The following is a 20,407-nucleotide window of genomic DNA, read 5'->3' on the forward strand; positions in this document are numbered from 1 at the left end:
CATTCTTCTGGTCCCATGGCTAAATTTATTATCCCTGTTCTCTTCTTTTACAAAATTAAAAACTTTGAAATCCAGGCCCAGGGTGGCAGCTCAAGTTCCTCCATTTATGGAAACTGTGAAGTCCCAGCCTGGCCTTGCTGAGTTTCCAGCTCCAGTCACAGGCTGTGGGGCTGAGGTCCAGGTATGGAGTCAGGGTAAAAGGTGCAGGTAAAAGCCCCAGAAGGGAGCAGCCAGGAGCCTCGGTCCCTGAGTTGCAATTCACATTGAGAAGGCTCAGACTGCAGGGTGAGATCAAAGCTCAGTGAGGTTCTGGGATGCCCAGGAGTTTGCCTGGGGAGATGCCCTCTAACCAGTCAAGAGGCCAAGCCCTTCCCAGCCCTCTGTCCTCGGCTTGGTCAGCACCATTCTCCATCTTGACTTTTTGCTCTGGGTCTGTCTTGCCAGCCAGCTTAGGAAAGAGTCCCTCCACAGGAGGCCCCAGGCCTTGCTGTGTGGTCTCTCTAGGCAGAGGAGTGCCTCCTCTAGGCAAGGGTGCCACCTCGTGGCATCAGAGGAAAAAGGTGATCCGGGAGGCCACAGTCTTGCAGCCATTGGAAGAGAAGAGCTGTTCGTCCTCGGGGAAGAAGGTGGTACTGTCCAGCACAGCCTGAACTACCTCCTCCTGGGGCTCCAGGCCCAGCTGGGCCAGCTCATTGAGCACACAGTGCCGCACGTGGTGCCGCTGGAGTGGGAGGAAGGGCACAATGGCATCTAGCAGACGTTCCTCTATAATGCCAGAATGCCAAAAGCCATCTGTAGAAAAGGAGGGTGAGCAGGAAGTCAGGTGCCAGAGCCCCCTCGGGCCAGGGGATGAGTGCACAGATTTGGGAGAGCTGTATATTTTGTACAGGTCACAGAAGTCTGGGCGAGGAACTAACTACAGGGCACTTTACAATTCACAAAACAACTTTTTGTCTTGTTATTATAGCCCAGGCTGGCCTCACATTTGAGGCCATACTCAGTTTACAGTCTGGGAACCTGGCCCACCCCAGGGAGTCCAGCCCACCAAGTCTAGGTGTGAAGCCCTACCAGGACAGGTCCCTGAGCCAACTCACGGTGCGGGTTGTCCAACACGGCCCGAGAGATGGCTGGCTCCAGCTCCTGCAGGCTGATCTCCTCCCTGTCCTTGCGGCTGTGCCATGCCTCCAGGGCCACCTGGTTGATTTGCTCACCACCAGTGTTGCTAAAGTCACAAGAACCCAGGCTGAGATTCACTGAGGGACCAGAGGGTCAAAACTTGGCTTTTACTTTCCAGTCACATCCAACATGACTCAGAGTGGGCAAAATGGCCCATTTCCCTTTTCCTCCTCAACTATGGGAACAACCATGACAATAACATGTCTGTGTACCATGCACTTTTTTTTTTTAATCTTTTTTTTGAGACAGGGTCTCCCTGTAGCCCCAGCTGGCCTGGAACTCACAGAGATCCGCCTGCCTCTGCCTCCCAAATGCTGGGATTAAAGACATGCGCCACCACGCCCGGCTCATACCATGCACTTCACAATTCACAAAACGACTTTTTGTCTTGTTATTATAGCCCAGGCTGGCCTCACATTTGAGGCTATCTCCTGCTTCAGCTTTCCCAATACTGAGATTACAAATGCGTACCACCATACTCAGTTTACAAAATACTTTTGTATCCTTTAACCCAGCCTCTCCTCACCCAGCTTCCGGGAGGACAGTGGGGCAACAACAGCTCAGAAGTGAGACCAAAGCTCAGAGAGGTGCAGCAGCTCTGCCTAAGGAATCACAATTAGGAAACAGAGCTGGGATTCGGGGACTAGAAAGCAGTCCCTTTCCGATAGGCCTGTGTCCTCTCAACCACAAAAGGACACCACTTGACCAGCAAGGGGCTCCACAAAGCAGCAGAGAGGGGCTAAAAGACAGACCAAAAGGACTTTGAGGCTGTCAAAGGAGAAGTCAGCCACCTCAAATGACAGTCACCACAGAGAGTGTAAGGAGCAGAGGCAATCTGGGGAATGGTACTCTGCTGGGAGCACCAGCCAAAACTGGAGAGCTGACCTCTGAGAAGTGTCCCCCACTGTGCCCACTGTAATGTCAGCCGCACCTGATGAAGATGAAGATGGCTTTGCGATAGTTGGTCCCATACACAACCCAAGAGGGGCCCAGGAAAGGTCGCAGCACCTCCATCAGGCCAGGGGGCAGCTTGTCCATCTCATCGAAGAGGAAGAGGGAGCGGCCGCAGGCAGTGAGGTTGCCTTGGACCCAGGTCTTGAGATCCTTCTATGGGGTAGACACAGGAGTTCCAGAGGAGCCCAAGACACTTCCCCCCCAACCCCAAACTTCTTCCCAAGCCCAGAAAATTCCCCTTCCCAGAGAGATGATAGAAGCTTCCAGACAGCATCAGCAGACAGATGGCAAAAAGGATGGCCCAGAGAGGGACAGAGACTTGCCTAAGGTCACACAGCCAATCAACAAGAGAACAGAGACACAGACCCACGCATCCCACCTCTCTGTTCATGACAGCTCCTGCATCTATAATAGGAGGCTCCTTCCTGCTCCCTGAACCTGCCCTAGAGTGTTGGAAGCTGAAACAGATCAGCCTGAAAAGGGCACTGCAAATCAACAACAGTGATCAGAACTGGCATTTACCAGGAGTGTTTCCTAAGCCCCAAGTTGGGGCTAGGAGCTTTACAGACAGGTGATAATGTAAACACAGGTACTCTCTGAGTAATATCTGCCTTGTATAATCCCCATGTGCCTAGTGATGGCTCTGGCTCACAGGTACCAATAATTTGCCCCCACCTCATGAAAGACAGCATGCTTCTCCACATTCCCATCCCAAGCTCTGTTCCCAATAGGTTTTAAGGGTTGAGGCTCCAACTGGCTGTGTGACTTGGGGCCAGTGACTGCCCTCTCTGGAGTTAGGACTCATTCCTCAGGGTCTGTCACCCCATGCTGCAGGAGACGGGATCCAGGACACACCCAGCCTACCTTGTAGTGTTCGATGTGGCTGGGGTGTGGGAAGTGGATGATGGGGGAGAAGTGATGCACGTGAGGGCTTCGAAGACCACTCTGGAAGAGGTAGTGTGCCAGCAGAGAGCTGACATAGGACTTCCCGGTGCCTGTCCAGCCGTGCAGGGAAAGGACCAGCGGCTTGCTGGGGGCCGGGTCCTGTATGAAGGCCTTCAGTGACCTCACCACCAGTGCCTTGGCCAAATGCTGGCCAGCCAAGTGTTGAGCCAGGTCACACTCCAGACCTAGGACCACAGAAAAAAGGAGGAGTCAAAGCTAAGGACAAGGCAGGTCTGGTGGCTCATGCCTGTAATCCCAGCACTTGGGAGACTGAAGCAGGAAGAGCTCCGCTAATCTTAAAGCCAGGGTGGGCTATACAGTGAGTTCCAAGCCAACCTGTGCCAGAGTGAAAACTGTTTCAAATAAAGAAGCCAGGTGTGGTGGGCCCGTCTCTTTAACCCCAGCACTCGGGAGGCAGAGGCTGGAGGACCTCTGTGAGATCAAGGCCAGCCTGGTCTACACAGAGGCATCTCCATCAAGGCAAGAGGTTCAAGAGGGAAGACATGTCTGGGGACCCTGTTTGGGACACTTGTCCGAGTGAAGGGCAGGGCATGGCCCCTGCGGGGGGTCTGGCTACAGGGGCAAGGAGTTTGGGTGCAGGAGCCACCCTTAGCCTGAGGTCGGCAGCACCCCCACGAGGCGCTTCTGAGGACTGCACCTACCCGGAGTGAGCACAAGCTGTCCCCAGGGCTTCCCAGTCCCCTCCACAGAGGCCTACCCCAAGCCAGCAGGACTCGCCGTCAAAGGCCTCGCTCCACCCCGGCAGACCCGCCCCCCGCCGGCACCCCACTGCTCACTCCCAGACCCTCGCCTCGGGTTGGTGCCCGGGTGCACCGCTGTCCAGCTGCCCGCCGCCTGCCCCTCCCCTCTGGGCTCCCCACCCCTCACCCGGCAGGTCGGGCCGGAAGTCGCATTCGCAGAACGAGCCGAAGTTGCAGCGCAAAGAAGCCAAGTCCCAGGCGGCGGCCGCGGCGGACACTAAGCCGAGCAGCCCGAGGATCGAGCCCCAAGGCCAGCAGCCGCGCCTCACAACCGCCATCCGGGTGAGGCCCGAAGTCGCTCTGGGGCCGCCCACCACCTGGACCTGCGAACTACAGCTCCCGGTGTGCACCGCTTCGCGGCAGCCACGCCCATCGCCTACAACTCCCGGCTCCCCTCCCTCGCGTCTCCGACGCTGGACGGCAGGTCTCGTAGCAGTACCGCTAAGTGGCCGCCAGGCGGAGGCCGCGAACCGCCTAATTCGAGGTACTGGGCCGCGTTTCCATGGCCACGGTAACTAGGGGGTCCATCACCATGCTTCAAAGAATAAAGAATTAAGACTGCAGAAGGTGACGCAAGAGTAATAACAAAAACTTCTGCAGAACCTTATACTTTACAAAGCGCCTTTTCAAAGCTCTTTTAAAATTTTATATGATAAGCCGGGCGTGGTGGCGCACGCCTTTAATCCCAGCACTCGGGAGGCAGAGGCAGGTGGATCTCTGTGAGTTCAAGGCCAGTCTGGTCTACATAGTGAGTTCCAGGACAGCTGGGGCTACAGGGAGACCCTGTCTCAAAAAGACCAAAAAAAAAAAAGATTTTATATGATAAAAGAGTGCTCACTATCAGCTTTTTATGAGCAACTCTGTGCCAGTCAGGTGCCTTATTCGGTGAGATATAGTCACATAAAGTGTGTTGACTCCGAAAATAATCAATAGGGCCTGCGAGATGGCTCAATGGGTAAAGGTGCTTGCTGCCAAGCCTGAGGACTTCAGTTCAAGCTTCAGTGCCTGCATGGTGGAAGGAGAGAACCAACTCCCGCAGATTGTCCTCTGACCTTCACACATGTGCACACACATACAAATAAATGAATAAATAAGTAAATTAATAAACCAGGCAGTCACATAGCTTCTGAATTACTCAGAAAAGTGTAATTTTCCTTCTTTCTATTCCTTTTCTAAGGAATAAAGGCTTCATTTTTTTCTCTAGTTTCCCTCCCTGCTGTGACTGCATCTCACCACTGGCCTAACGCAAATGGAATGGCTTTTCCTCTTTGCTCCATCTTCCTCCTCCACGCAGCTGCCAAGACTTACAGCTTGCCTTCACTGAGATTTTTCTTTTTAAAATTAATTTCTTTTTATGTGTATGAGTAAACGTTTTGCCTGCATGCAAGTGTACCATGTTTGCACAATGCCCATAGAGGCCAGAAGAGGGCATCACATTCCCTGGACCTGGAGTTACAGAAGGTTATTAGCTGCCATGTGGGTGCTGGGAACCGAACCTGGGTCCTCTGCAAGAGCAGCCAGTGCTTTTAACCACTGAACCATCTCTCTAACCCATTTTGCTATGGCTTAGGAGAAGTCCCTTTTCCCTTCTGATGTCAGTTCTGGGGGTGTGTGGGGGAGTGGGATTCTAGACTAAAAGCCCTTCCACCCCAAACATCTGGTGTCTTTGCCATGACTTCCTTGTGCAGGCCTGGGCTCAAGAAGACTGAAGGCCTTACTTTTCCCACTGACTTGGACTGTCTCCCCTGCTGATCTGTGAGCTTGTTGAGATAAGAACTTGATGCCTCTGTAACCCTGGTTCCTGGTATAGTCTGGGATATCCCTGGTGCTAACCAGGTATTTGTTGAATGAAGTTTTCCACTTTCACCCAAGCAAAGTGCTACTTTCTTACCCCCCAGGCCTCATGAGACAGAAGAAAGAGTCATAAAAGTTTATTATATTAAAGAACATGGCTTCTGTACATATTTACAGAACAGACTTATTTACAGCAAAATGGAGGCTGTGGTATCTCTGGTCATAGATGCCCAGAGGAGAGAGGAGGTGCAAGGAGCCTCCCATGGCTCGAAAACAGGGGACCTCAGCAGAAGCTGGTGGAAGGAACGGGGTTCTTGTTCTTCCGGAAGGACAAGAGGCTTGATGAGTGTATAGTGGAGGGACGGAGCACAGAGTCCACACAGGACCCTGGAAGTGCAAGGGAGATCCTGGAGTTGAACCCAGAACATTCATGGGCTGATCACAGTGTCCTTGAGGTGCTCTGAGGGGGAAAGTTCTGAGCCCCTCTGCCCCCGAAGCTGCCCGCAGCTGCAGAGGGGCAAGGTCCCCGGGGTCACAGCTCACTGGAACGGACGGCAGGCTCCAGCTTGTGGGACAGGGCAGTGAGGACCTTGTCAAATTTCTCGTAGCGCCGTGCCTGGCTGCTGCCGGCACCCTGGCTGCCCCAGAGGAGGCGCATCTGGAACTCAGTGCTAAACACCTCCAGGAGCTCTGGCCGGGCCTGGAAGCCTGCAACATGGGGATATAGGGTCAAACCCACATTCTTCAGGACTCTTCTCATAGGGGCCTTCCCCAGACTGCCAGGGATCCAACAAAATGTTTTGATCAACATGACTATGCACACTGGAACCTAGCTTTTTATCAACTATTTGCAACATATACACTATGTCATCCTGACTCTCCTGGAAGTCACTGTGTAGACAAGGCTGGCCTCGAACTCATAGAGATCCTCCTACCTCTTCCTACCAAGTGCTGGGATTAAAGGTGTGTGCTGAGGAGAAGAGAATTTGTGTGTATGTCTGTGTGCATACATGTGTGTGCACACATGTGCATGTGGGGGGTCATGGGGCTAGAATCTAGGGCTTTGGAAATGTTAAACAAGTGCTCTACCACCAAGCTATATCCTCATTCCTTAGAAGATAAAAAATTAATGTAAATTGCCAGGCGTGGTGGTGCACGCCTTTAATCCTAGCACTTGAGAGGCAGAGGCAGGTGGATATCTGTGAGTTCCAGACCAGCCTGGTCTACATAGTGAGTTTTAGGACAGCTGGGGCTACAGGGAGACCCTGACTCAAAAACAAAGCAAAACAAAATAAAATATATCAATATAATGTTGGGGAGATCTTAGATCTTGTATTTTTCTATAAGGTTCATTTTTTTTTCTAAGAAACACATTTTACAAATACATAAAAAAATTTTCTTTCTAAAAAAGAAAAAAATGAGAAAGCTATTTCAGAATATTCATAGGACGGCCCTCTGGGCTCAGCGATTCAGAACACTGGTTGCCCTTGCAGAGGACCCGGGTTCGATTCCCAGCGCCCACATGGCAGCTGTCTGTAACTCCAGTTCCAGAGGAATCTGACACCATTTTCTGACCTCCATGGGCATTTCATGACATGGGTGCACTTACATAGATAACAGGCAATACACGAATACACATAAAATAAAATTTTTAAAAAAAAATCTTATTCTTTTGTGGATATAGGTTCTAACTTGTTGCTGGTGATTTTTTTTTTTTTTTTTTTTTTTTGGCCTTGTTGAGACAGGGTCTCCCTGTAGTGGTCTTGAAATCGATAAGTAGCTAGGGAATGGCCTCAAATCTCTGGAGTGCCCCATTATAACCAGTTTGTGAGGAGCTGGGGAACTGAGCCCAGAGGTTCTGAATGCTAGGCAAGCACTCTACCCACTGAGGCACATCCCCAGCTCTCCAATGAATTTTTTTGTGGCTTAACTAATACCCAAATCAGTGAAACAGCCATTGTCGGAGGCCGCTTTCTCTGCTTCTTTCCTAGAGTGAAGTTCTGTGTCCCCCAGACTCAGTTCCTTGGGGACCAGGCAGGTCTGTCTTCACCCAGGACCTTGGCTGGGGACCTTTTGGACACCTATGGAGAGCAGGCCTACCAGATGCCCACTGCACAGATGAGAACATTGAGGCCCAGTTGGCTGAGAAACACAGCCAAAGGTACTCATCAGTCATCTCTTTGGGCCCACCCAACCCAGCAGCTGCTTATACAATGTGAGTCAAGTGATGGATGAGAAAAAGGAGCCAAGGAGAGAGGACAGGACAGAGGGACAAGACAGCCACTCACCCTGCAGCTTGACCTCAGCATTGGTGTGGTAGAGACCCCCGTGGTGCGCCACAGTTCGGGCAGCCTCCAGGTGGGCCAGCACAACTTCCACACCATGTTCTGTGCTGCCCCAGGGCTCTGGGCCTTCAGCCGGAGCTGAGTCGCACTCCAACAGAGTGATGAGGGGCAACACGTGTGGAAATGTGGTGTTGCTCAGCGGAGGGCCTTCTGCAGGGAGAGGACAAATGGGTACTTAGACACCCAGAGTGCCCTGCTGCCCACCGCACTTCTGGAGCTGCCTGAGGTCCTAGGAGAGGCACCTGGGGTCCCTAACTACTGGGACAGCCCCTCCTTTCCTGGGGTGACCCCCAAGCAGGACCTAGCCAGAGCTTACACTGCTACTCTATGGGGAAAGTGAGGCATTAAGTTAAATTCTCATCTCCCTCACCCCAAAAGGTTCTTTGCCATCCCAGAGAGGGCTGAAACCTGTGCAAGGTCACACAGCAAGGTGGGAGATAAGGTACCTTTGCCCTCGTTGAGGCTCTTGAGGAAAGGCTTGAGCTTCTTTTCATAGAGGATGGCACCCTCTGTGTGTCGCTGCCGCAGGGTCACCCATGTCTGTTCCAGCCTGGCAATCTGAGGAGACCAGACTGTGAGAAACCCACCAGGGAAGGGGCCTCCATCCAGGGGCAGCTGGCCACAAGCCACTCCCATTGAACAACCGTCCAGCTATGAACTAATAATATTTTTTTGAGGCAGAGTCTCACCATGTAGCCTTGGCTGACCTGGAACTTGCTACACAGACCAGGCTGACTTCGAACTCAGGGAGTGCTGGGATGAAAAATGTGTGCCACCAAGTCCAGTTTAAAACCCAGGGCCTGTTGCATACCAGGCAAGCACTCATCCAACACAGGTACAGCCCCAGCCCGACTGTGTGTTCTTTAAATTCAGTGTTTTCTCATTCATCTTACAAGTGGAGAAACTGAGGCCCAAAGGGAGAACTTAGCACTTGAACTCGGTTCTCTTGGCTACTCTTTTACCAACATGTGCCTGGGGGCTCCAAAGTTCCTCCTGTTTCCATAACTTCCCCAGAGAAGGCGCCCCAAGCCTCTCCCCGACAGTCCAGCGAATGTCCCACGGGCCCCCGCAGTACCTGGGCCATGTCCAGGGCGCCCATGACCGCGGCAAAGCTGAACATGTTGCCCATCGTGCCCCGCAGCTCGGCGGCCAGCTGGATGGTCTTATGCAGCAGCGCTGCCCGCTCCTCCGCAGAGCCGGTGCAGCCCAGAATGTCCACTGCCAGCATGATGGACATGGTGTGGAACCTGGGGGAGCAGCCAAGGTCAATGGTAGCGGGGTCTGGGGTGGGGTGGGGGCGGGGTCCTGCCACTTTCAATCAGGGAGGCAAAGCCAAAGAGAAGTTTTAATAGGTCAAAGAGGTTAGGGGGCATGGCTTGAATGAGTGCCCCCCCACTCCCCCGCCCCCGCGCAAGATGAAGAGCTTCGGATTGGTCAATATAAGTTGGGGGCGGGACCAGAACACCAGGAGGCGGGGTTTGTGATTGATCAATGAAATTCTAAGGACTGATCTGTTTTCAGAATGAACGCCCAGGCCAATAATGATGGACGGGGACAAGACTGATGGACAAGGAGGATAAAAGATGCAGTCTTCGGCAAACCAGGATGGCTTTGAGGCTGCCATTGATCAGTGAGATAGGAGGACCGGTCAAAGTCCTGAGATTGTCCGGGGTTCCGTCCAGCAGCCCATGGGGCCTCACCTTTCTAGCAGGTCTAGTCTTAGCTGCCGGCCGTGGGGGAGGGTGAGCAGCTCTATGCCCCAGCGGACTCCCATTAGGGTCTGCATCTCCTTGGTAACGCCCAGTATCCTAGCAACCTGCAAGGACGCCCAAAGGGTTGATTAATTTCCCGTCAGGGTTGGCCCAAGCCATCTGGGAGTCTTCTAAAGAGGGGTGTCTGGCTGAGAGGCCCGGTTTGAATCTCAGCTTCACTGCTAACATGGAGCAAGTGCTTCTCCCTCTCTGAGTGAGCCTCAATTTTCCCATCTGTAAAATGGGGAATGGGAAAATGCTTAAAGGTGTGTGCCCTGTCATTTAAGATTGAGTCAAGATTCCTTCATTCTAGAGGGCCAACCCAAGACCCAGGAGGGGGTGGACTGGCTCACATTCACTCATTGGTCCTACTACCCAGCTTCATACCCAGCAGCATAACACCCCTAGCTCTGAGACCAGTGTTCTTCCCAAAATGCACAGGGAGAAACTGAGGCACAGAGAGACCTGGGACTTGGTCAAAGCCTCATAAGGTCCTTGACAGTTTATGGCCCCAGGACTATTTTTGCTTGTTTGTCCACTATGGGTAGTGGGGACCGGGAGCCCCACTTTTCTCTTCCTAGCCAGTTGACTTTTTTCAGGCTGACACTGGGACATTCCCAGAGTGGACCCAAACGTCAGACCTGAGAGCAAACCAACATCTGGAGGCTGTGAGAATGTGGTTTTAGCTCTTTCTTTTTTTTGAGACAGGGTCTCCCTGTAACCCCAGCTGGCCTGGAACTCACTATGTAGACCAGGCTGGCCTTGAACTCACAGAGATCCTCCTGCCTCTGCCTCTGGAGTACTGGGACTAAAGCCATGCACCACCACACCTGCCTACCGGTTTTAACTCTTTCAAAGAAGAAAATGGAAGTCCAGAGGCTAGATGACCAGCCCAGAGTTCCAGAGCCAAAAGGTATCTGTGAAGGCTAATCAGACCACTCACTCTGCTGTACTTGGAGAATCTGGGAATGAGTCCCTCACCACCTTGACTCCTGTCCCAAAGCCAGAGGACAGAGGTGCTGTCCTCTCCTCCAACCCATGCCCAGCACCTACCAGGCAGTCAACCTTGGTGACATGGCGAGCCAATGTCCGGGCATCCACCTCTGACAGCAGCTCCTTGACTTTGCGCAGAAGGCCCACTTCCAGGGGCCGGTTCTCCTTGGGGATCAACAGTGACTGGAAGGTGGCCGGGTTGAAAGAAGACGTGGCTTCCACCACAGGGACTGTGAAGGCCTTGCCCCACTCCCCCTCAGGTGCCCCATTTTCTGACAGTTCCTTTTGCTTCTCCCCAGAGCTTCTGGCCTTCTGAGAGGCCTCTCCTGCTGCCCACTCTCGGCTGCCACGGATGGGAGGCTGGAGCTGGCAGTAGTGGCCAGAGTCCGGGTCGCTGTAGCTACTGAGTGATGGTGATGGAGAGGCCTTGCAGAGGGTGTGGGAGGGGCTGGCATGAGGGGCCTTGTCCGACTCCCCAGGGGGCTTTGGGGCACTTCCAGGACACAGCTGAGGTTCACTAGAGCGGCGGGCAACTGGGGAGGCAGGCAGCACTGTGGCAGAGGGGGCTGCAGGGGCAGCATGGACATGAGTTACTGCAGAGAGGGGTTGAAAGGACTGGTTACCACAGCTCCCCACCAAAGTGAGGATTCCCTTCCCTGTTCTTCAAAGAGCAGTTTCCATCTTGATATGGTGACATTCCCACCTCCAGGCATAGTGGATACCAAGCACAGCAAACTCTGGCAAACTCAGTCTTGGACTAGAGGAGCTTGAATACTGCCCTACAGTGGCTCCAGCATAGGGAGCCACAGCAGTGGTCCAGAGAAGCAAAGCCTGCTGGAGGCCATTGTGCCTTGTGGAACCGTTGCCCAGTGAATTAGCAAAAATGACTTACTGGGTACACAGTGTGTAATGTGCTGGAGAGATACTGTCATCAGTAAAACCATCAACACCAGGAGGCAAAAGCCAGGCATAGTGGCACATCCTTATAAATCAGAGCCCTGGGGGCTGGAGAGATGGCTCAGCAGTTAAGAGCACTGACTGCTCTTGCAGAGGACCCAAGTTCAATTCCTAGTACCCACATGGCAGCTAACAACCGTTCCAGGAGATCCAAAGCTCTCTTCTGACTTCAAAGGGCATTGCACTGGACAATACTGGTACACTTACATACATGCAGGAAATTCACTTGTGCACATTAAATTTTAAAATGGGGAACATAAAATGGGGAATGGAAAAATGCCTAGAAGTGTGTTCCATGTCATTTAAGATTAAAAGTCAAGATTCCTAGCTGGGCAGGGTGGCATATGCCTTTAATCCCAGCACTTGGGAGGTGGAGGCAGACAGATCTCTGAGTTTGAGGCCAGCCTGGTCTACATAGTGAGTTCCAGGCCAGCCGGGGCTATAGGGAGATCCTGTCTCTAAAAGACCAAAAAATAAAAAAATAAAAATAAAATAAATCATAGTCCTGGGAAGGCTGAGAGAGAAGGATGGCTTTGAGCTGGAGGCCAGCCTGAGCTACATGAGTTCTAAAACAACCTGAAGTACATAGAGAAATTTGTCTCAAAAACAAAGCAACACCCTCCACCAATCAGAGGTGAGACCTGGGTGTGTGGCTCTGTGCTAGCATTCATGAGGCCAAAAGTGGTATTTTTTGAGCTCTTACTGCCACGAGAGCCTTCTCTTCAGATTTCTATAAAGCAAGGACTTTGGGGATCCTCACTCTACAGATGAGAAAAGTGAGGCTCAGAGAGGTTAAGCAATTTCCCCCTAAGGTCACTCAGCCAGCAAGCAGCAGAGCCAGGACTGAAGCCTTGGCCTCCAAGCTATTTGATGATGGCATGTTGTTTAGAAATTGTCTCATGATAGCCAGGCATGGTGGCGCATGCCTTTAATCCCAGCACTCGGGAGGCAGAGGCAGGCGGATCTCTGTGAGTTCAAGGCCAGCCTGGTCTACATAGTGAGTTCCAGGACAGCTGGGGCTACAGGGAGACCCTGTCTCAAAGAGACCAAAAAAAAAAAAAAAAAAAAAAAAAAAAAAAAAAGAGGCAGCAAAAGCTCACTAGTCTGGTCTGAGCTGACACGTGGACCTAGGGGCGCACCCAGTCATTAGGGCCCCTGGTAATGTGGTTACAGTGGAAACTAGGTCCAGTGGGCTAAACACTGTGGCCTGAGTGTGTGTCACAGCCTCAGGGCCCAGGCCCCATGATGACACACTGTGCCTCCAGCAGGCTTCCTCCATCCCGGCACACATGCTGAGAACCCACTTTGAGCCCAGGGCCTGGCACCCAAGGGGGGCTCCATCAACTTCACTGTATGTTGCTATATGTACAAGCCATGAATGTTGCTTATACATGAACACCTGCAATTCTGCTGCAGGCTTTTACAGCATATTCCAGCAGGACACAGCTTCCAGAACAAAGGCAGAAACACAGGCAATAGACCCCCCCACCAAAGACAGCAGCCACTGTAGTCTGACCCTTTGCTGGCTTACCGGTACTGTATGCAGGGGAGCTGGGGCTCTCAGAGATGGGAGACAGGGGCGAGTGTAGGTCTGGAATCTGGTCCATGCTGAGGGCACAGTTTCGGATGGAGTCCCGGGGGTGGGGTAGTGAGGTGCTGTAGACAGGGATTCCCCGTAAGCCCAGAGGTCAGAGATCAGGGGACCTGATCCACCTCTGGGACCCACTGCCCATCCCATGAACTTCAGAGTCAGAAAAAGCTTGAGGATCATCAAGTTCAATCTCTCAATGAACAAGTGCAAAAACTGGAGGGGGAAGAGCTGGGCTAAGGTGGCACAGACCCCAGGCAGCCGTGATCTCTAAGCCCTGAAGCCAGCTGGCCATGACCACCCCAGACCTAATCTCCAGAGAGCTTTGACCTCAGCTGACTCCCAGCAGGCCCTGATCCCCCTGCCAGCCAGATCCCCTACTTCAGCCCTGACTCCCAGCCAGTCATGACTCCTCCCACCCCAAAAGCCCTGACTCCCGGTCAGCCATAAATCCTAGCAAGCCCTGACACCCAGCAGGCCCTGGCCCTCAGAGGACCCTGACCTCCAACAGGCCCTGATCCCCAGTTGGCCCTGGGGGCACAGCCCTATCTGCTTCAGCTTGTTTCTAGCTTCCTCTCCCCCATGTTATCCTGATCTTCTCCTCCATCCCTACCCAGTATCCTTTTCTACTGGTCTCAGATGACACAGCTTGGGGAGACCTGGCTGAGCTGAGAGATTCCTCAGGCTCCTGTAGGTCACTTTTGTCCCTTGAATGATGACAAGGGGCACAGGAGCCAGAACTCAGCCCCCTTTGAGATCTTTGTGTAAATTGGACCATGGCTCCCATTCTCTGCACTAATGCCCTCAGATGACAACTGAGGGCAGCATGGATTTTCAGCCCCTACTGTCCACTCCAGGGACATTGTGTAGTCCACATCTTGTACAACTGTTCTTTTCCCTGGAACCTTACCCAGAGAACCTTGGAGAACTATTTGAGAAAAGGGGCTGACAGGAAAAGTATGGAGCCTGAGGGAGCCAAGCCCACCAACCTGCCCCTCTCCCCCTGCTGTTCTCGTACTATATCCTGGATGCCTCACACATCTGGCCTATGGTCCTGGCACCACTATGTCCACTGGTTCCAAACCACAAGCCAAGTGCCCACTGCCACAGAGTATGCATCCATCAAGTCTTTGGCTGGCTGCACCCAACCCAGGGAGATGGGCCACAAGAACCTAGCCAAGTGTTGGTGGCAAAGGACAGTGGACTTCTCTGTAAATACCAGAGAAGCCACAGAAATGAGGGACATAGATTTTGAAGACTGCAGACGTGGGTTCTAACCATGATTCCACCACTGTCTAGCGATTGTCTCCTTCCCTCCTTCCTTCCTTTATTTAGCTCAGTGCTAGTAGGCAAGGGATATACCAGTGAGTTACACCTCCAGATCTCTGTTTCCCTTCAACAAGCCCACTTTCACATCTTTAGGGTATAGTCAGGATGCCTTGGCCAGGGAAGCCAGAGTCCAAAAGATTGGGCATAGGCAGTGCTCCGTATAGGCCAGGCAAAGTGGGGCCTCAGCCACCATCAGCTGTGACTGGTCTCACTTAGCCTCAGAAGCAGCCCAGAGACATTCAAGTTCTACTGAGTGGCTGAGGATATGGCTCAGTTGGTAGAGTGCTGGCCTAGCATGCACAAAGCCTTGGGTTCAGTCCCCAACTCTACATAAACTAAGTGTGGTGATGCATACCTACAATCCCAGAGATAGAAGCAAAAGGATTAGAAGCTCAAGGTCATCCTCAGCTACATAGAAGACTGAGATCAGACTGATAGAAATGTCATCGAGAACTTTGTGTCCTATACAGTGGTCACCATACTGCAAAGCCCTCTGTTCTATAAATGCCAGGGCCTAGCTGGGAGTGGAGAGAAGTGGCAGGCAGACCAGCTCCATCCCCCTGCCCCTCCACTCCCCGAGTTCAGGACAGCACCCAGGGCTCCCTGGTGGCCAGAGAGGTAGGCTGGAGCAAGGGTCCTCTATGGGTAGAAACAGGAAGGTGAGCTGTGTTCTGGCCTCCACACCTAAGCTTAGCTTCCTTAGGCTCCCCTACACAGAGGTCCCAGACAGCAGCCCCATCTAGCTCAAGGGGGCTGGACCTCCTTTCTTCACCAGCACGCCCGCTGCTGACACCTCACTTGACACATCAGGGAAGTGGGGACCTGGCTGACCTGTTGGGGCAGCCGTTGCTGCGGGTGACCTTGTCCGTGGTGAGCCCATCAGTCATGGTAATGCTGCGCCTCTTCATGTGGCTGCCCTTGGGACCTGAGGGACTGGCAGGGCTGGAAGCTTTGCTGCTGGCCTGGCTCAGGCCATAGCTGGCCTCGAGGTAGCGCAGGGGGAAGGTACGGTTGACAGGACAGTAGATGATGGCCCCACTCTGTTCCGACACTGCCTTGCGGCTGCCCACATGGTAACGCACAAGAGCAGGCACGTGGTCAAAGCTCTCCTGCTCGAACAGATACTGGATGTGGGTGTAGCTCTCACCCGCCTTCACCACCACCTTGTTGATCTTGAAGTGCAAGGCCTGGTTGCGCCAGCGGCAGGTGAGCACATAGTCCCCCAGGCTGGTGAGTGAGTCTCGGATGAGGAAGTCGCCATTACGCTGTACCAGGGTCTCAGACACCTACAGGAGGCAGTTAGCTGAGTATGGTGGCAATAGAAGGCAGAGCCAGGGTCAGGGGACACGATGAAGACAGCACCCAGAGCCGGAGGATTCAGTTAACAGACATCAGACACCAGAAGCTTGGGACTGGTGACACGATGACAGATTCTGAGAGGGCACCTCAGTTGAGGCCATGAGTCTAGGGCACAGAGGTTCAGGAATGGAAAGAGGTGGCACTAGGCAATGGACATCCCAGAGACCCAGTGTCATGCTGGGGTCATCTTGATCTGAGGTTCCTGTCAGGCAGAGTGAATTCCAAACCCTCACTTCTCCAACTACCCAGGGCCCCAGCTCAATACTGAGTATCTGCTCCCTCAGGTGCCCTCTCTGCTTGAAACACACCTGATGAATCTGCACATCTCCCCAGGGCCTCCACTCAGTGCTCCCCCGCCACGTGCCCACCTGTATGTCTGCCCAGGACATTATTCTTAAATTTCTGTTGGAAGCTCTGATGAGCTGTACCCATCCAGAGTCACCAGCCTCCAAGGAGTTTAGCACTTCATCCATCTCCACATTTTTGGTCCCCAGCACAGGGCCAGGTGACCCTTTATCTCAGGTCTGTGGCTTATAAAATCATCTCAGCCCAGAAACTCAACTTGGAACTGGGTGTATTGGTACACACCTTTAACCCCAGCACTCGAGAAGTAGAGGTTAGTGGATCTCTGTGAAATCAAGGCCAACCTGGTCTACATAGTGAGTTCCAGGCCAGCTGGTGCTACAGAAAGACCCTGACTCAAAACAAACAAACAAACAAAAACAAAGGGGGGGCTGGAGAGATGGCTCAGTGGTTGAGAGCACTGAGGGCTCTCACAGAAGATTTGAGTTTGACTCCCAGCACCCACATTGTGGCTACAAACCATCCTTAACTCCAGTTCCAGGGGAATCTGAAGCCCTCTTCTGATCTCCATGGCATTGCACAACACGGGTGCACCCACATACATGCAGACAATACACTCATACAATAAAATAAAAGTAAGATATTAAACATTCATTTAAAAATGTAAAAAAATGAAAAGCAAACCAAAGGGCTAGAGAAATGGCTCAGCAGCTAAGAGCACCGGCTGCTCTCTCAGAAGACCCGGGTTCGATTCCCAGCACCCATATGGCAGCTGACGACCACCCATAACTCCAGTTCCAGGGGGTTTGACTCCCTCTTCTGACCTGAGGTCCCTGCCCAGGGTCTGCTCACCTCTCGGGGGATGCGTCCGTGGTACCAGGCATGACTGCGGAGGTCTGTGCTGCTGAGTTTGAGCTCTGCTTCCAGCTCCTTGTGTAGTTTTTCTGGTGAAGAGTCCAGAATGTACTTCTCCTTGGAGAACTGCACAGAAACAGACAGACATTGGTTCCCAGTCCTCTTCTTGTCTCCCTCCCTACTTATCCTGCCCTAGGTGAACTCTATCCTGGATGCTCAGACCAGTGCAACACCTGCCCTTCTGGGAAGGTCCTGTGGGTCCCTATCCCAGTCAGAGTAAAAAAAAATCCCAGTGTAGTCCACTAAACTTTGCCTACACATTCCAGGCTCCATGCCAAGTGCCGCGGATGGCTGCGGCGATGCCCAAGTTATGCTCTGTCCTCCAGGAAGCCTACAGGTTAAAAAGATGAAGCAAAAGGGCTGGAGCGGGCTGCCGTCAGCACCATAGTGCTGGACAGCGGCAAAGAGCCCTTGGGTTTCTCAAGGCTTTCTGGGAGAGGTTGAAAGTCTGGGAAGACTTCCTAGAAGAGTTGGCAGGTACAAAAACCCTCTAGAGGCAGCAGGAACATCTTGAATAAAGATGAGATGATTTCTACAGGTGTGTCTGGGAGGCAGCAAATGTCTGGGCAAACCATCTGGACAGACAAGGCTACCTTCTGGAATGTGAACTGTGCATTAGAAGGACCTGAAGGCAGCAATAAATGGGAACCAGGGGCCCCTCACAGACATCTTCACTGCCCACCACCACAATCCTCCAGACCCCTCCCTTTGCAATGTTAAGTGGTTTGTGGTTCTGCCAGATGTGGAAACTGCAGCCCTGAAGGGAAGTCCAAGGTCACTCACTGGAGAAAACACCCAGGGCTCCATCTTCCCACCTGCCTGGACACCATGGCCTGAGGTAAGAGGTTGCCCAATCCTAGGGGTCCAAATGTTGTAGAAGGGAGTCTCACTGTCAGGCACTCCCCACCATAAAGCCCAGCACACCTACGGGAGCTGTCTGAGCCTTGACACCTTCCTCAGTAAAATGGATGGGACTCCAGGATCTACCTCAATTCACAGACACCCTTGTCACTGTGGAGCTATGCCAGGACCCAAAGATGACTGCTTCAGGATAGATGCATCCCAGAGCTGGCCAGAAGGGGACAGACAAGCAGGGCAGGGAAAGGGAGACTCTTCCAGACCCCTGGAGTCTGGAGGCCACTCCTCAGACCTCCCTAGACTTGAGGCCCACACTACACAATTCCATTCTCCACCCTCTGTTCTAGCATTTCCTGGCTCCATCTTGATCCCCACTGCACCCCAACACCACAATTCAGGCTCCATCCTTTCAACATGGACCACCCTCCTGCTTAGGTCTTGTGCTGGGGCTGAGGCCCAGAGGGGACCAGGATGGTCCTCTGCCCTAGGGGAACCCTTTCAGATCCCCACACTCAATTTCAGGTGCCTGCATCTTCAGAGATGACATTTCCACTGAGACTTAAAGAGGCCTGGAAGAACCAAGAAAAGATGGGCAGGGATGAGCTGTGGCAAAGGCAGGCCTGCAGAGTCAAGGCTGTGGGCAGAGGAGCAGGTGAGGCAGGGCTGTGAGGCTCCTTGGGGAGACAGGGGTCACTCAGTGGCTTCAGCAGAACCACAGGACAGTTCAGTGTTGGGGCAGCTCCTCTCCTGTAGAGAGTGGCTTGGGACCCTCAGTCAATGGTAGAGCATTGTGAGGCATGGGGCCAGATAGGAACAGGGAAGGGATGGTAGGTGGTTACTGGCCAGGTGTAAGGGAAGAGGGCCAAGGGGCTGGACGAGGTGAGTACCAGTGGAGATGCTGGGAGGGGAGGTCTTTCTTTGAAAGGTGGCCAAGACAGGAACAGGAACATTTGAGAGTGGGTCTGTGACCATGCAGCTCTGAGGAGCCTGTGAGGATCTGGGAACAGACAATGGGAGGGGTCGGGTTGCACAGGTGCAGGAGGGAAAAGCAGTGGACTGGGCTGGGCCTGCTGCAAGGCCTCTGCCTGCAGCAGAAACCAATGCCCCAGTAGGGCAGAGATGTCACAGCCAAGCTCAGATTTGGGCTTTATTTCAGAAATCCACACTTCTCTAAGGGGTCCCCTTATTTCTGAGGGTCCTTAGCCTCCTCCTTCTCCCTTTGAAGAGCTCATACAGGCCGAGGACTCCCTCTTTGAACCACACAGGATGCCAGGGAAGGAGAGGTGAGATGCACTGGGATAAGGGAACCAGTACCCTGCCTTCCTGGGCTCTTCCTAACAGCCTGAACTCAGAACACCAGTCCCAGTTCTATGACTGAAGCTGGAGGGATGTGAGCAGGGGGGAGAGGGCAGAGACTGTGTGCTAAAGAACCTGGCCCCAAGACACCATGTGACCTTGAGCCAGTCACTTCCCCTCTCTGGGCAGCTTCATCCGTAAAAGGGTGCTGCAGACTGGTGCCTCATTTCCAGGCCTAATCAATGTGAGCAGAGTTGGGGGGTGAAGGGCCCAATTTGGTTCTCCCACACACCTGAGGGTAGGAAGTCCTAGGGTCCCTGTGACCTCCTTCTCACCCTAGGCCTGGGGGACCCCAGCTCCCAAGACTTGGGGTGGGGGGTGCTGAGGTGCAAATGCAGCATCCCTGCGCTCCGAGCACTGCTATTGGTCAGAGATGATCTCACCGCCTCCCTGCTTGCGCACGCCTGATTGGCGGGTGCGGAGATGCTTCGCTCTGCCGCCGGCCGGGCCGTCATTCAGGCGGGCTCAGAGCGAGTGTCTATGTGAGGCTGGGGGAGCTCAGAGGTGACGTGCCCCACGTCTCCCAGGAAGCTCAAGAGGCAGGAAAGCAGACACCCTGGGTCAAGGTCTTAGCCCCTTCTCAGTGGCCTGCGCTCAGCACCCACTCACTCCTCAGTTCCCTTAGGTATCCCAGTCTCTGACACAGCCACCCGGGAGGATGCTCCGCAGAGAGGCGGGGTCCGGGTCCTCCCCTCCACCCCCTTCCGTTTAACCCTCGCACGGCCGCTGCGCGCTCCTGCGCTGCCGGACCTGCTGGGCTGGGAGACCCGCGCCCCCAGCAAGTCCGAGCCCACTCAGATGGCAGGAGGGTGGCGACACCAAGGTCTCCGTAGCATCCTCCAGCATCCTGCCCCTTACTCAGCCTCCAGACCCCAGCTCTGCGCTCCTGGTACAATGGGCAGCCAGGTGGCCCTGGGTCAGCCGCAGGGACCCGAGTGCCAACTGGAGGACGCCCACCTCCCAGCTCCAAGTCCCAGGTCCAACTCACTCTAGTGTCCTCTGCAGCCCAGAGTCCCCGGCATA

The 20,407-nt window shown here is 53.4% G+C and overlaps 2 protein-coding genes across 8 annotated transcripts in view; both read right to left on the reverse strand.

Annotated features, from left to right (window-relative positions):
- Window positions 1-2: 2 nt before the first annotated feature.
- Window positions 3-4,178, reverse strand: Tor2a (torsin family 2 member A). Of its 3 annotated transcripts, none has more exons than XM_029559763.1 (5): window positions 3,964-4,177; window positions 2,995-3,260; window positions 2,108-2,280; window positions 1,095-1,222; window positions 3-792 (listed from the first exon to the last, which is right to left on the reverse strand). In XM_029559763.1, the coding sequence occupies exons 1-5, from the start codon at window positions 4,112-4,114 to the stop codon at window positions 548-550; spliced, it is 963 nt and encodes a 320-aa protein (XP_029415623.1). In that variant the 5' UTR covers window positions 4,115-4,177; the 3' UTR covers window positions 3-547. The 3 variants fall into 3 exon arrangements, with proteins under 3 accessions (XP_029415623.1, XP_008823314.1, XP_029415625.1); XM_008825092.3 differs by having other exon boundaries at window positions 2,108-2,283; window positions 3,964-4,175; XM_029559765.1 differs by having other exon boundaries at window positions 690-792; window positions 1,091-1,222; window positions 2,108-2,283; window positions 3,964-4,178.
- Window positions 4,179-5,751: 1,573 nt separating this feature from the next.
- The window catches only part of Sh2d3c (SH2 domain containing 3C), a 38,307-nt gene continuing 23,651 nt past the window's right edge, over window positions 5,752-20,407 (reverse strand). For 4 of the 5 annotated variants that reach the window (XM_008825142.3, XM_008825113.3, XM_008825118.1 and 1 more), the window contains 9 exons: window positions 17,108-17,236; window positions 15,425-15,879; window positions 13,208-13,332; window positions 10,780-11,312; window positions 9,676-9,791; window positions 9,051-9,222; window positions 8,422-8,533; window positions 7,919-8,125; window positions 5,752-6,338 (listed from right to left, as the gene is read on the reverse strand). In XM_008825142.3, the coding sequence (XP_008823364.1) occupies window positions 6,163-6,338; window positions 7,919-8,125; window positions 8,422-8,533; window positions 9,051-9,222; window positions 9,676-9,791; window positions 10,780-11,312; window positions 13,208-13,332; window positions 15,425-15,879; window positions 17,108-17,236 (2,025 nt within the window). In that variant the 3' untranslated portion in view covers window positions 5,752-6,162. The remainder of the gene's footprint in view (window positions 6,339-7,918; window positions 8,126-8,421; window positions 8,534-9,050; window positions 9,223-9,675; window positions 9,792-10,779; window positions 11,313-13,207; window positions 13,333-15,424; window positions 15,880-17,107; window positions 17,237-20,407) is intronic. The other variant, XM_029559776.1, reaches the window with a different exon arrangement.

Source organism: Nannospalax galili, unplaced genomic scaffold, assembly GCF_000622305.1.
Source record: "Nannospalax galili isolate Female #2095 unplaced genomic scaffold, S.galili_v1.0 scaffold290, whole genome shotgun sequence".
NCBI classification, from domain to species: Eukaryota; Metazoa; Chordata; class Mammalia; order Rodentia; family Spalacidae; genus Nannospalax; species Nannospalax galili.